The sequence below is a fragment of the Babylonia areolata genome, chromosome 7 (assembly GCF_041734735.1).
Source record: "Babylonia areolata isolate BAREFJ2019XMU chromosome 7, ASM4173473v1, whole genome shotgun sequence".
NCBI lineage: Eukaryota > Metazoa > Mollusca > Gastropoda > Neogastropoda > Buccinidae > Babylonia > Babylonia areolata.
The window spans coordinates 47,514,132-47,530,989 of record NC_134882.1 but is presented as its reverse complement, the minus strand read 5'-3'; the positions used below and the strand labels follow the sequence as shown (position 1 = coordinate 47,530,989).

General features: G+C 39.4%; 1 protein-coding gene across 1 annotated transcript in view; it reads right to left on the bottom strand.

The window, feature by feature from the left end:
* The window catches only part of LOC143283858 (cGMP-dependent 3',5'-cyclic phosphodiesterase-like), a 90,735-nt gene that overhangs the window by 16,731 nt on the left and 57,146 nt on the right, over positions 1 to 16,858 (bottom strand). The window contains exons 19-26 of the mRNA XM_076590236.1: positions 16,637 to 16,718; positions 15,138 to 15,172; positions 13,708 to 13,823; positions 11,447 to 11,524; positions 10,529 to 10,606; positions 6,532 to 6,657; positions 4,187 to 4,257; positions 763 to 885 (exon numbers count right to left, since the gene is read on the bottom strand). Coding sequence (XP_076446351.1) covers positions 763 to 885; positions 4,187 to 4,257; positions 6,532 to 6,657; positions 10,529 to 10,606; positions 11,447 to 11,524; positions 13,708 to 13,823; positions 15,138 to 15,172; positions 16,637 to 16,718 — 709 coding nt within the window. The remainder of the gene's footprint in view (positions 1 to 762; positions 886 to 4,186; positions 4,258 to 6,531; positions 6,658 to 10,528; positions 10,607 to 11,446; positions 11,525 to 13,707; positions 13,824 to 15,137; positions 15,173 to 16,636; positions 16,719 to 16,858) is intronic.

Below are 16,858 nucleotides of genomic sequence, written 5' to 3'. Positions count from 1 at the left end.
ACCTACAGCTTCTTCCCCAGAGCACTCAATTCAATGTGTGTGTGTGTGTGTGAGAGAGAGAGAGAGAGAGAGAGAAAGAGAGAGAGTGTGTGTGTGTGTGTGTGTGTGTGTGCCAAAAAAAGAAGAAAAAAAAAAGAGTCCTGAAGGCCCTTACTCCATCCTGGAACTTCACTGTATGGTGCAGATGATGGGACACCACAAACAAAAAAAAAAAAAAGAAAAAAAGAGACAGTCCTGAAGGCCCTTACACCAGGTATTTGGCCAGATGCCCCAAAATTCCTTTGTGATCCCAATACACTTGGCAATAAAGACATTTTCTGTTCTACTCCATCAAATACAAAACGTGCAACAAAATGATGCAGATTATGGGACAACAAACAAAACACAATGAACTCAAAACTCAGAAATATTTTACTGGCCTGTTTGCAGAGGAGGTACATACATACAATTAAGACACACAAAATACTGAAAATAAATGTGGGAGGGACCAACATCATGGACTGAAGAAGTAGACAAATAAAGATTTTAGTTCGTAACAGTCCCTGCAATTATGTTTTTGGTGTTGTTTTTTTTAAAATACAGCTGTATTATAATGTCATTTCTTTTTCTCTCTTCTTTAAGGAGTGGTATATAAACAGTGCCACAGCGCGAGTCATGAGCCTTGTTTCAATTTGTAAAAGTAACGCTAAGTCTGTGTATTTTATTCCTGTTTCTGAAAATGTTCACTAGGCATTTTCCCTGATCATCCCTGAAGGCCCTTACTCCAGGTAGTTGGCCAGCTGCAGGTTCTTGATGCAGAGGTAGGAGAAGTGGGCCACAGTGAAGGCGTGCATCCAGTTGTGGTAGGGAGGGTTGCGGTAACCCTTCTTCACCATCAGCAGGAACCTGCAACGTCAACCCCTCACTATTACTGTCATCATTAGTTTCAATTTCAGTTTCTCAAGGAGGTGTCACCTCATTCGAACAAATCCATATACGCTACACCACATCTACTAGGCAGGTGCCTGACTAGCAGCATAAACCAATGCGTTTAGTCAGGCCTTGAGTGCCCGTGTACATATCTGCGTACCTATCAGAGTAGATTTCTTCTACTGAATTTTGCCAGATGACAACAATCTCACTGCCATGGCTTCTTTTTCAGTGCGGTAAGTGCGTGTGTATTGTCATCATTATTGAGACTTATGGATCTTCTTCTTCTTCATGGGCACTGTGACAAAGTGCGTGTGTATTGTCATCATTATTGAGACTTATGGATCTTCTTCTTCTTCATGGGGACTGTGACAAAGTGCGTGTGTATTGTCATCATTATTGAGACTTATGGATCTTCTTCTTCTTCATGGGGACTGTGACAAAGTGCGTGCGTAATGTCATCATTATTGAGACTTATGGATCTTCTTCTTCTTGATGGGCACTGTGACAAAGTGCGTGTGTATTGTCATCATTATTGAGACTTATGGATCTTCTTCTTCTTCTTCATGGGCACTGTGACAAAGTGCGTGTGTATTGTCATCATTATTGAGACTTATGGATCTTCTTCTTCTTCTTCATGGGCACTGTGACAAAGTGCGTGTGTAATGTCATCATTATTGAGACTTATGGATCTTCTTCTTCATGGGCACTGTGACAAAGTGCGTGTGTAATGTCACCATTATTGAGACTTATGGATCTTCTTCTTCATGGGCACTGTGACAAAGTGCGTGTGTAATGTCACCATTATTGAGACTTACGGATCTTTTTCTTCTTCTTCATGGGCACCGTGACTCCCATGGTCACTTGTATCAACAAGTGGATTTTTACATGCATGAGCGTTTTCATCCCTGCCGTGTAGGCAGTCATACTCTGTTTTCAGAGGGTTGCATGCTGAATGTTCTGGTTTCTATAACCCACTGTATGCAGACATGGATTGGGGGATTTTCATCATGCGTCCTGATCTTCCACATGTGCATACACATGAACATTCAGGCACTAGCAGATCTGCACATCTGTTGACCTGAGAGATCGGAAAAAAAAATTCAACCTTTACCAACAGGTGCCATGACAGGGATTCGAACCTGGGACCCTCAGATTGAAAGTCAAATGCTTTAACCACTCAGCTGTAGTGCCCGTCATACTTATATACAGTACCCATCTTCACTCAGCGACCTCACACTAGTAGTAGTAGGCCACCTTCAGTCATGGCTGACCATGGATAGAGTTTTTCCGACCTAATGTCTAATTGGGCTGTCTGCTTGGACCAAGCAGCGTCGCCTGTGACTGTAGAGACTGATGCAAGAGAGACAGTCTTTGTCGCAGCGATCACACGTGTAAGCTGATGCTGGTCTGTCAGCTGCCGTCCCTTTTCTGCGAGCTCACTTTTCTGCTACAGCAGCTGACAGTTTGTCCTCACCAATCCGTAGCTGATTTTTGAGAGTGCTTCTCCATCTGTTGCGGTCATCTGCAAGGTCTTCCCAGGACTCAGTGTTGATCTCAAGTGCCTTCATGTCTCGTTTGCAAACATCTTTGTATCTCAGCTGTGGGCGGCTGATGCTTCTCTGTCCCATGGTGAGCTCTCCATAAAGGATGTCTTTTGGGATGCGACCATCTTCCATGCAGCAAACATGGCCCAGGCAGCGCAGCCGACGCTGTCTCAGCATGGTATACATGGTCGGGAGGCCAGCGCGAGTCAGGACTTCGGTGTTTGTCACCTTGTCTTGCCAGGAGATGCTGAGTATGTGCTGTAGGCTTCTCAGGTGGAAGGTATTGAGCCTTTTCTCCTGACGAGCAGCTAAGCACTGTACAAACACAGAATCATTTGTCCAACAGGCTGCCTACCCAGGGTGAACTGACTGACAGCTGCCTTCAGGCACTCACCACTCATTTCATGTATCAGTCAGTCAGGCTCCAGTCACATGCATGCACATACATGTATATTAAAGCGGATTTTTCTTCAGAATTTTGCAAGGGACAACCCTTTTGTGTATCTTTTACGTGTGCTATACATGAGACCTCATTTTATTGCATCATCCAGATGACTAACACCAAGACCACCACTCAAGGTCTAGTGCATGGGAGAAATTTGTGGCAAGTGTGGGATTCGATCCCATACCCTCAGATTCTTTCATTTCCACGGTCAGATACTTTACCACAAGGCCAACTCTCTGCAATTAGCGACATGAAATATTTTTATCCATGCTCTAAGCACATCCCACCCATGTTTTTATGTCATTTCTGGAACTGTGCCTCAGTATATTTCTGATCATTTTAAGCAGATACGTCCCTTCAAGATCTCTATGCTCTTCTGCTGATGATAAAATCTTTAACAATCCCAAATTCAGCAGGGAGAGACACAGCACAAGAGCTTTCAGTTCTTCAGTTGTACAAACCTGGAATTCATGGCCTTTTTTCCAGTTTCTCACTCACATCCTTTGAAACAAATCTAAATTCATTCCTTTTCAAGCAGACTCCATTCCACACCTGTATTCTATGTCCATCTTCTATTTCATTTCATTTACAGGAAGCCAGTGTAATTCTTTTTTTCTTTTTTTTTTTTAAGTGAAAAATGCTGAGAGAAATGAGTTTGGCAGCAGAATTTTGAATTTGTTGGGGAAGTTTAAAATGCTTCCAAGGACAACCAGCAAAAAGGGAATAGCTACAGTTTAACCGTGATAAAACTACAGTTGTCTCAAATTGTTTTTCTGGCACTGGCCACAGGAGACAACAAGAGTTATTTTCACTTTTTTTTTTTAATGAAAAACAGCACATATGTCAGAAATTTAAAAAGATATAGAGTTTTGGATAACCAAAGGTAAATGTATTCTGAACTGAAAACACCAGGATGCAAAGACTTCTTTCTTTTGACAACAAACTTTAAAGTATATGTTTCAGTAAGCAAGAAATATGTGAGCAGAAAATGTGCAACATCAACACCCTTGACTGCAGTTGATGAGTACGCTCACCAGCAAAGGCTGTCATCGCACTGTGATCAGACTGATTTCACAGGTCAGGAAGTCGATTATCAGTCTTTACTTTCATTTTGTCCTCTTGTGATTGGATTACTTTTAATCAGCCAAACCAATAACTCCACTCTAAAGCACACACACAAAACGAAGCAGCTGTGCTTTATATTCCTGCCTTGCTGACCAATCTCGTTTCACGGAGGTTCAGCAGTTCAGGGATTAAAGGGGTTGCACCCAGTTTGTTTTATTACCTGGCAAGCGTCTCAGGTTTCAACCGCCATCTGTTGATGAAGCCCAGGTCTTCGAACATCGCTTGACATGCCTGAAAATCAGCACTTCTTTCAGGTGTATCAGAAATCACAACAAAAACAGTCGTTCCACTGAAAGGTGTGAAATCCCAAAACAACAACAAACAAATGTGATACTTGTAACATTTACTTATCACTGAGATGAGAACATGAGCAGCATCAGTCAGACGAGACAAAAAAAGAAAAGAAAAAAAAGAAGAAGGAAAAAAAAGAAAGCTTCCTGATGTATCCTAAGTTAAGTCAATCCTGTATTCTTGGGTCAAGTTCAAACATTCAACACACTGTACATCTCATTGACAAGTTAGGCTTCAATGTTGTATAAATTTAAGTTGGCTTTTTTTCCTACATAATATAAATGTTTACCAAAGCTTTCCAATAGTGAATACAAAAATATCACCACACAAAAATCCCAACACCCCCCCACCTCATACTCAGTCTGCCAATGTATATAAAAATCTAGGCGATGCCTTGAAATCTAAAGCAAATACTTGACAACACACACACACACACACACACACACACACACACACACATATACATATCATTTTGACAGTCACCACTGTCAAGGTTTGCATCGCTGACCTTTTCTATTTTCTTCTTCATTTTTCCTCTTCCCTCTGTATTTCACTGTGGTAAATTGTTTACCAAGAACGACAAAGGAATACATTCCTTCAATGTTAAAACTGTTTGACAAGAAAAATGAAGGGATACATTTCTTCACTGTGGTAAAGTGTTTGACAAGAGCAATGATCAGTAAAGTTTCTTCGCAGTGGCAATTTTTTTTTTTTTTTTAAAACAAGAACGACAATGGAAACAAGAATGATGATGGGTTAAGTTTCTTCATTGTGATAAACTGTTTAACAAGGACAAAGGGAAACATTCCTTCATTGTCATAAACTGCTGAACAAGAACAGCAATGGACAAATTCTTTCACTGTTGTAAATTATTTCACAAGAACAAAAATGGGAAACATTCCTTCGTTGCGGTAAATTGTTTAACAAGAATGATGAATGAAACGAACAACAGCAACACTAAATCAAAGGCAAAGGAACAAAGAGAGAAAAAGTCAAACAGACAAACAAGCAAAGGAAGGAAACGAAAAAAAAAAAAGAAAACAAACTCAAAAAGAAAGCCTCGGGTCTTCCTCAAAATACACAGCTAGGAAATACCTTTATAAAGATGTTTTTACTGCAATTTTTCGCTGTCTAAATAGGCCATGAAATACACACAAGATGTAAGCTGGCAACATCAAAAGACAAAGATAAAAAAAACAACAGAAAGGAGAGCTTTTGTGAGAAAGTATCCACCACGTAAACTGTAGAAGGTATCATATACATGGTAACCAGAAGATTGTTTTCTTGTAAACAAGGCACTGTGAAATGAGTTTGATACAATTCATTTTTCTATTAAGTTCATGTATGAGATCCATTTTATATCAAACTCATGATTTTGCATGTTCAGTGAGTGTGCATGTTTTTCTATTCTATATCTAATCTTTAAATCTGTTAATAATGGTTGAAGTTTCTTTATTCTGTTTTTGTATATAAAGAAATTTTCAAGTAATAAGACATAATATGCCATCAGTTCTACTATTTTCTTCAATTCCACATGAAATAAGCTTGTTATTCAAATTGGAGTCAGCACACTTTTAACACTTTTCCATGACAATGCGTGAGGAAATTCTTAAACAAAAATAAATAAAGAAGAAGTGAAACTGGCAATGATACAGGTAATGATTAACAGTGTCCTCTCTACAACAGAAGTTGTATTCAGTTGCATTTGTCATTATCTATTAAACCCAAGTTTTCTTAAAAATGACATTTGTCAGCAGGATTTTGTGACATCATTTGAAACCATTTTAGCTTTGAATTGTTTATTTTGCAAATCTTCTCGTTCTCCAATATTACTGATTATACCATGCAGCCATTTAATAAGTTCATGGAACTGTTGCTTTGTCTAAAGAAGACTGTGTGTGTGGTGTGCATGATACATCAATATTGTTAACTAGATGATGGAGTCACTACTTTGTCTAAAGACTGTGTGTGTGTGTGATGTACACAATGCCTTGATATCGTTATCAAGATCATGAAATTGCCATGTCTAAAGAAGACTGTGTGTGTGGTGTACATGATACATCAATATTGTTAACTAGATGATGGAGTCACTACTTTGTCTAAAGACTGTGTGTGTGTGTGATGTACACGATACCTTGATATCGTTATCAAGATCATATAACTGCCACTTTGTCTAAATGGGACTGTGTGTGTGTGCAGTGTACGTCATCTTACCATGGCTGTCTTGGAGTCTGTGAGGGTGCGAGGAGCGTAGATGAACTTGTCAAAGTCTTTGTGGAAGACCTTGACATCCGGCATCCCCTGCACTGCCAGCTCCTGAACTTCCTCCATGGGAACTTGCTGCAGCCACACACAGCGTCAATACTCAGTGTCAACACAGCATCAACACTCGGTGTCAACACACAGTGTCAACACAGCATCAACGCTCGGTGTCAACACACAGCATCAACTCTCAGCATCAACACACGTCAATACACAGCATGAACACATAGCATCAACACACAACGTCAACACAGCATAAATACACAGTCAGCATACATCAACACACAGCATCAACACAGAGCACTGACACACAGTCAACAATCAGTTTCAACACTCAGCATCAACACAGTCAACAATCAGTGTCAACACTCAGCGTCAACACACAACATCAGCACATGGCATCAACACACAGTCAACACTCAGCATCAACACACAACATCAAAACATGGCATCAACACACAGTCAACACTCAGTGTCAACACACAACATCAACATATGGCATCAACACACAACATCAACACACAGTCAACACTCAGTGTCAACACACATCAACACATGGCATCAACACACAGTCAACACTCGGTGTCAACACAACATCAACACATGGCATCAACACAGTCAACACTCAGCGTCAACACACAACATCAACACACAGTCAACACTCGGTGTCAACACAACATCAACACATGGCATCAACACAGTCAACACTCAGCATCAACACACAACATCAACACATGGCATCAACACAGTCAACACTCAGCGTCAACACACAACATCAACACACAGTCTTAACTCACAGTGTCAACATAGCATCAACACTCAGCGTCAACACAACAATACACAGCATCAACACACAGCATCAACACTAATCAACACACAGCATCAACACTCAAACAACACAAAGTGTCAACACTCATACTCTCCAACACACAGCATCAACACTCACACTCTGTCAACACTCATTTTCTCCACACTGCTTCACTGTCTATAACTTTAAATCATCCTAATAATGGGACATCTGTAATGTCCTCTACCTTCACAGCAAAGAGGCCCAACACCCCCAAAATCTCTGCACCGTAGTATAGTCCGTCTTTAGCTCTGATTCTATGAGGCTTATACGAGGAACATACCACGGATTTTGTTGTTGTTGTTGTCAATTTCAGAAACAAAGAGTGAGAAAAGAGTATCTGTTTTCAATGTTTCATTTGATCTCACTCTCCTGTTTTCTGTTTTTCAAATACAGCTGGAAAGATGGTCTTTGATGTGATTACATATAGATTATTGTATTGTTTTACTATTTGTCACAACGGTTTCTCCATGGGGAGAGTACGCCAGCACAGTGCAGCTTCAGTTTAGTGTATCTCTTTTATTATAACGTATCTGCAAGTGTATCTCTTTTATTATAAAGTATCTGCAAGTGTACCTCTTTTACTATAAAGTATCTGCAAGTGTATCTCTTTTATTATAAAGTATCTGCAAGTGTATCTCTTTTACTACAAAGTATCTGCAAGTGTATCTCTTTTACTTTAACATATCTGCAAGTGTATCTCTTTTATTATAAAGTATCTGCAAGTGTATCTCTTTTACTACAAAGTATCTGCAAGTGTATCTCTTTTACTTTAACATATCTGCAAGTGTATCTCTTTTACTATAAAGTATCTGCAAGTGTATCTCTTTTACTACAAAGTATCTGCAAGTGTATCTCTTTTACTTTAACATATCTGCAAGTGTATCTCTTTTACTATGAAGTATCTGCAAGTGTATCTCTTTTACTATGAAGTATCTGCAAGTGTATCTCTTTTATTACAAAGTATCTGCAAGTGTATCTCTTTTACTATGAAGTATCTGCAAGTGTATCTCTTTTATTACAAAGTATCTGCAAGTGTATCTCTTTTACTACAAAGTATCTGCAAGTGTATCTCTTTTATTACAAAGTATCTGCAAGTGTATCTCTTTTACTACAAAGTATCTGCAAGTGTATCTCTTTTACTACAAAGTATCTGCAAGTGTATCTCTTTTATTACAAAGTATCTGCAAGTGTATCTCTTTTACTACAAAGTATCTGCAAGTGTATCTCTTTTATTACAAAGTATCTGCAAGTGTATCTCTTTTACTACAAAGTATCTGCAAGTGTATCTCTTTTACTACAAAGTATCTGCAAGTGTATCTCTTTTACTATGAAGTATCTGCAAGTGTATCTCTTTTATTATAAAGTATCTGCAAGTGTATCTCTTTTACTATAAAGTATCTGCAAGTGTATCTCTTTTATTACAAAGTATCTGCAAGTGTATCTCTTTTACTACAAAGTATCTGCAAGTGTATCTCTTTTATTACAAAGTATCTGCAAGTGTATCTCTTTTACTATAAAGTATCTGCAAGTGTATCTCTTTTATTATAAAGTATCTGCAAGTGTATCTCTTTTATCATAAAGTAGATTTTCCTTTAGAATTTTTCCAGAGACAACCCTTTTTGTGCAACGGGCGCAATAGCCGAGTGGTTAAAGCGCTGGACTTTCAATCTAAGGGTCCCGGGTTCGAATCTCGGTGGCAGCGCCTGGTGGGTAAAGGGTGAAGATTTTTTTTTTATCTCCCTGGTCAACATAATTATATGCAGACCTGCTCGTGCCTGAACCCCCTTTGTGAGTATATGCAAGCAGAAGATCAAATACGCACATTAAAGATCCTGTCATCCATGTTAGCGTTCTGTGGGTTATGGAAACAAGAACATACCCACAAAGCACACCCCTGAAATGGAGTATGGCTGCCTACATGGGTAAAACGTAAAAGCCCACTCGTGAACATACAAGTGAACATGGGAGTTACAGCCCACGAATGGAGAAGAAGAGAAGAATAACCCTTTTGTATGCTTTGGTTCTTTCACGTGCGCCAAGTGTATGCAGCACACAGGACCTCAGTTAATCATCTCATCCGAAAGAAGTCTGGTTGTTCCGTTATCCTTCCTTGCAGGACATTCTTCACATATAACTGAGCTCAACCTTTTGGCTGCATAACCGTGGTGAAAGGGGATGAGATGATTAACTGAGGTCCTGTGTGCTGCATACACTTGCATTTATAGAAATCAATAAATACAGAGAGAACAAGATCTTATATATGATATATGATAGTCAATCGTGTCCAACTATGACCATCAGAACAGCAGAGGAGGCAACTGCTGTTCCGACTATTTGGGCTAGAATTTGATTATAGTGGAGAGTATCTTGCCCAAGTTACATCCCCACTCTCTCGGCCAAGAGGGTTTTAGGACAGTTGGCGTTGGGATGGTTCCCAAAGGCCAACTAGTTTGTGGGCTTTTCTTCCTCCTCCTCTTCTTCTTCCTCTTCTTCTTCTTTCTGATGATCACTAGCATTTATGGAAATCAATAAATACAGAGAGAACAAGATCTTACGCATTACACAAAAATGACTGGCACTTAAGGACAGGTGAAACTGAACAACAAACACCGCAACACAAGAGTGAAAGAAAACAACGTGAACCAAGATGCGCATCAAAGGGAATGAAGCAGGTATTTCATGACGCAGGTGTGAGACCAAATAACGTGAACCAAGGCACGCATCAATGGGAATGAAGCAGGTATTTCATGACGCAGGAGTGAGACAAAACAACGTGAACCAAGGCACGCATCAAAGGGAATGAAGCAGGTATTTCATGACGCAGGTGTGAGACAAAACAACGTGAACCAAGGCACGCATCAAAGGGAATGAAGCAGGTATTTCATGACGCAGGTGTGAGACAAAACAACGTGAACCAAGGCACGCATCAATGGGAATGAAACAGGTATTTCATGACACAGGAGTGAGACAAAACAACGTGAACCAAGGCACGCATCAAAGGGAATGAAGCAGGTATTTCATGAGACAGAAGTGAGACAAAAAAGAGAGAGAACAAGACGCACATCAAGGGAAATCAAGCATGTACCTCAAGACACTGACCTGCATGTGAAACTTCATGAGTTCATTGGCTAACCTATATCGGTGCTGGGTTTCCTGAAGCCGCTTGTAAATCAGACACTGGAAAAGCACAGTCAACCAGAAAATAAAAGCACAAAAAAGACACGACCACATCCACAAAGCACATGATAAAAAACAACTCCACAGCACTAAAACAGAAAAAAATATATCAAGGAACTCAACAGCGACTGCTACTTGTGCAGCGTAAACAATTTGCCATTTCCAGTCAACATGCCTGAAACAGCTAAAAAAATCCTTATTCAACCTTCGACCTATAGAAATTTCTCTTTATCCATCACTTCATTTTTGTGTTGTGATGATAACTCACATAAGGGAAGCACACACTTAATCTTTTTTTTCTTTTCTTTTTTTTTTCTTTTTTTTTGTGCAGTCAAATCTGCACATTACTTGTGCAAGGATAGGCATTCTTGCAACCAAAACAAACTGAGAATCAAGATACTGTTTTGTTTTCTGATATCAAATCTGAAAATGAAAAAGTGCACACTACTTGTAGTGCAGCAACTAGAGGGCTGATGGTGACATCTGTACTGAAGCTCATTTCACAAAGACACCATGGAGATGGCAAAGACACGAAAAAGCTGAGCACAAAACATCAAAGCTGGAACAACTGATGGCAATAAACGTGTCGAGGACTGACGCACAGTGCAGGAGTCAACTGAAAAGACCACACACAGAACTAAATCATCAAGGGCAAATGACTGGCTGTGGACGTTGGGCCAAAAGAAAAACAACAATGCAGTGACACATCACAAACAACGGGGCACCACCACTGTACACAACGCTCCGGTCATCTGTCTCCGCCTCTACCCAACCAGCCACGACCATGCCACAACACACACTCTGCCCAACGCAGGGTCAGTTTTCAGGCATGGGGATTACCTTCATGTGGAACATCATGAGCTCATTGGCCAGACTGTTTCGGTACTGAATATCAATCACCTTTTTGTACATCAACGACTGAAACGAACAGCAGCACAGGTTAGGTTATTGTCTATCAATACGCTTTTTTAACTTGCACCAACAACTGAAACGAACAGCAGCACAGGTTAGGTTATTGTCTATCAATACGCTTTTTTAACTTGCACCAACAACTGAAACGAACAGCAGCACAGGTTAGGTTATTGTCTATCAATACGCTTTTTTAACTTGCACCAACAACTGAAACGAACAGCAGCACAGGTTAGGTTATTATTTATCAATACACTTTTTTAACTTGCACCAACAACTGAAACGAACAGCAGCACAGGTTAGGTTATTGTCTATCAATACGCTTTTTTAACTTGCACCAACTGAAACGAACAGCAGCACAGTTAGGTTATTGTCTATCAATACGCTTTTTTAACTTGCACCAACAACTGAAACGAACAGCAGCACAGGTTAGGTTATTGTCTATCAATACGCTTTTTTAACTTGCACCAACAACTGAAACGAACAGCAGCACAGGTTAGGTTATTGTCTATCAATACGCTTTTTTAACTTGCACCAACAACTGAAACGAACAGCAGCACAGGTTAGGTTATTATTTATCAATACACTTTTTTAACCTGCACCAACAACTGAAACGAACAGCAGCAAAAGTTAGGTTATTGTTTATCAATCACATTTTTGTACATCAGCAACTGAAACAACTGCAACACATATAATGTTACTGATTATTGATCACCCTTTGTACATCAATGACTGGAAAAAACACAACAACACACAGTTAAGGTTACTATTATCGATCACCTTTTCTACATCAATGACTGAAACAAACGGCAGCACAATCAAGGTTACCGATTATCAATCACCTCTTTGCACACATCAGGGGCTGAAAAGAATGGCAACAGGGTTAAGGCATAAGCACAGGGAAACATTGCAGTGAGTCAACATGCTCCTAGCGTCCACCTAAAGGACTGCCTTTCACTCCATGAAAAAACCGTTCACGTAAAGTCAAATACAAAATCATCCACACAACAAATCATGAAATACGCATTCACAAATACTTATTTTATGTACCTGTTAAAGCAACAAAAAATATGTGTAAAAACAATCAAAATAATTTTGTTGTTTCAACTGAGGTTCTAGCAGCAAACAATCCATTTGATCTCACATATATAATCTTTGACATTCAGTTTAACATATGCACTGATGTAAGCTATACATTAACTTAAATTACAGATTTATGTTGCAAACTTCTATCACATAAAAATGAAATAATACTGTTGGAAGCTGAGATATGTTCAATATATATATATATATATATATATATATATATATATATATATATATATATATGCTTGGAGTCTTATGTGGTGAAGTGATGACGAAGACAACACATCAGTACAGATTTCCTTCCCCTGAACTTGTCACTCACCAGTACTGACCAGTGTCCGTCACACGGCAACCAAGAAAAATACAGAATATACAAGCCACAGTGGCCAAGTGGTCAGCATGGCGCAATGACAACTGGGAGGTAACAGGTTCAATCCCCAATAGAGGCAGAGTTTTTTTAAGCCAATGGCCAGCTCTGACCCAGAGGTGAGCATTGCTATGGGCTCACGTGGGAAGTCACTGGGGCCACACAGTCGAGTGTCATTTTGTCCGAACGCAGTAACGCCTCCTTGAGCTACTGAAACTGAAACTGAAACCACTTCAGTGAAGCATCTCCAGGAGTGTTGCTCAAATATCCTGACCAACACTGCAGGTATCAGAATCTCTCTCTTTACCTGGCTGACACCAGGATACATTATGAGAGGACAGCCTTTGTCAAATGGTCCCAAACCTAAATGTACCATCATGGCAACATCCCAATCACCTACATCATCACATTCATCATAACTGAAATAACACAATAAAATGTCCAAAAGTCTGGGGCACAAAAAACAACAAACAAAAAACCAGTATCTATCACAAGATTTCTTACAACACCTGTCTCACCTCAATATCACCAATTTAACTAAAGGAAGAAAATAAAAACCAAGGGAGATCAGAACTACATGGGAGAGATTTACCTCTCTCTGCTGTTCTCAGTGTATAATAAATTAGACCTCCACAACTGAAACAGATGACCAACTTCAAGTTGTAATACACTCATGAGGCTTGCTGTTTATGAACAGCAAAAACCCAGAGCATGACTGAACAATGCAGCTACGACTCACGTGACTGATGCTGATGCAGCAGTAGACGGCAAAGGCAGAGGCGATGTCTTCATCGAAGGTGGTGAAGTATGTCCCTGTCTTCTTGTTGCACAGCTGGGCCACCCCTAGCACCACGCCTGAAGACACCAAACCACTGATCCAGCCCCACGTCATCATGATGATGATGATGGTGATGGTGGTGGCCACAATAATAATAACAATAATAATGATAACAATTATAATAATGAAAAAAAAAAAAAAAAAAGTGATTATGATGATGATGATGTTGATGCTAATAATAACAATGATGATGAAGATGATAATGATGATAATAATGATAATACAACAACAACAACTACTACTACTACTAATGATGATGATCATGATCTTGATACTACTGATAATGAGGATAATAATGATGATGATGATAATGATACTACTGATAATAATGATGATGGTAATGATGATGATGATGATACTGATGATAATAATAATGATGATGCTGATGATGATGATGATGATGATAATGATGATGATGATACTACTGAAAATAATGATGGTGGTGATGATGATACTGATAATAATGATGATGATGATGATAAAACTAATTCTGATAATGATGGTAATAATAATAATAAAAGCAATAATAATAATAATGATGAATATACTATTACAATTACAACTACTAATGATAATGATGATGTAGGTAGCATAACGCACAGGGAGCCCAGAGGGCTAACCATTCAGATCACTATGGGTGAAGAGATAACAGTCCCCCCCCCCCTCCCCCATCCGTCCCCCCCCAAAGCCCCCCCAAAACAACCCCGGAAGCGTGGTATGACAGCCTACATGGCAGGGGCAGCAACAGCTGTACACATAAGAGTCCACAGTGGGAGTCGCAGCCCTTGAACAAAGAAAGACAAAGCAATATGGGTCCTGTAATGCAGTCTACTTCCTCAGCGCAGGGGGCCCTGCGCGCTAACATTTATCATCAGGGTAGTGGGAGGGGGAGGGGGCAGGTGGGGGGGGGGAGAGTGAATTAACAACACAGGACACAATAAACAAGACTTATGTGGAAAGACAAACAGAATGTGTCAGTGACGAAGTACACATATGACACAGACATTGAGGTAAACTGAAGGTTCAAGGTTTTTTGTTGTTTTTTTCTCTGTATATTCATTCTACTCTAATCTCAACTTTCACTCTTTTGTTCTCTTTATTTCTTGACAAGTGCAGAGGCTGCATCATATATACGAGGTAGCGCAGCTGAAATTAAAAAAAAAAATGCATTCAAATTTTTTTATGTCAGCTTTGATTTCTTATACTAATTTTCTAAACAGTTAAAATTTGCAGTTGAATTTTAAGTAAAGTCAATATATTCTTTTAAATGAAGACGTCAAGAAAAAAAAACACCTTTTTTTTTTTTTACAGTCATGCACAAAATCACTTACCTTCTTCATCTTTGATTGGGAAACACAAAATGTTTCTGAAGAAAGAAAGAAAAAAAACAACATCACATTTGTTATACTGTTTGCTTTCATTTTCAATCAAATATGTGTGGTGTATCTGTGTGTGTGTGTGTGTGTGTGTTTGGATTTGTATGCTTGTGTGTGTGTGTGTGTGTGTGTGTGTGTGTGTTTTGTTTATTTTGTTTCATTCTTCCATGTTAACTCTTTCCATACGAACGGCGAAAGAGACAACGTTAAAAGCGTTTCACCCCAATTACCATCATCAAAATATTGCAAGCGGAAGGCTCTTATACTGAAGACGTGAATGTTGACAAAGAATACCACAATTCTGACGACGGAAGCTAAAGGTTGGGTCATTCAGACACCCACTGGACATCCGAGAGGTATGTGTAGAGGAGAAGGGAGGACTGGCTGTACTGAGTGAGTTAATGTTTCACACAAACCTCGAGCACGTTCTCAAGGCCTGACCAGCAGGTTAGGTTTATGCAGAAGGTCAGGCATCTGCTACCATGTTTTCTTTCTCAGCAGACGCGTGGTGTGTGGCGTACACGGATCAGTCCACACCCTTTGACATCTTCTTGAAAATGAAACTGAACTTTCAACCTGTGAATCCCATTCCATTCTCCAACAACTCTGAACCCATGAGTCAACAGTTTCAGTTTCAGTTTCAGTAGCTCAAGGAAGCGTCACTGCGTTCGGACAAATCCATATACGCTACACCACATCTGCCATCTGCCCAACGCGCTTAGTCAGGCCTTGAGAAAAAAAAAAGGTGAATGAATAATAGATAAGCTTAGATAAATAAACAAATAAATAATAATTATGATATAAAAAATGGTAGTAGTAATGATAAATAAATAAGACAACAATGATGATAAATAAGCAAATAAATGTAAAACATGAAGACACACATTCACACATACACCCACACATGCATAACAGATATGCACCAAACATGCAGTTTCACAGATGTGAATCAACACACAAAACACACACACACATGCACCGGGTCATGTGCACGTTACTACAGAAATTGGGTCACAGAAAACTCCCTTCTTCATTTGCTTCCGGTTAGGGGTCCTTGTTCTACTTATGAAAAGCAACATACCTCAACCAATAAATTCTATATTTTGTTGTTCGTGTCGACGCTGACCTTGCACAAATATCTTGGTTGTGGGTTCTGATCACAGTATCTTTTTGAATACACTGCCTATGTTTATTTACAAATGACAAAAAAGTTCTCTTTGTCTTTTCCTTCAAATTCACTGACCAAAAACATACTTTGGTGTTGTGTGGTGCTGTGCTGTGCTGTGCTGTGCTGTGCTGTGTGTGTGTGTGTGTGTGTGTGTGTGTGTGTGTGTGTGTGTGTTCTGTATGTCCACTGTAATATCTTTTTCTTTTTAATGCCATAAATCATAAACCGTTTTTAAAATAAAGAAATCACACAAGAATATAACCCCCCCCTCCCTCCAACTCCTTACCTAGTTCTGAAGCCAGTGGAATCATCAATTCCTCTGTAGAACAGTGGGTGTGAATAGGCGTCCTTGATGTTCAGCAATGTTCCTGCAAAACCAGCAACTCATTTTACCAAATTCAGGACTGGATACAAAAAATACTAACAACAACAACACTAACAATAAATCTGTCAATACAGCTCTAAATCTTGTGTGGAAACAGATCCAAAGTCTTTCATGCCTGACGTT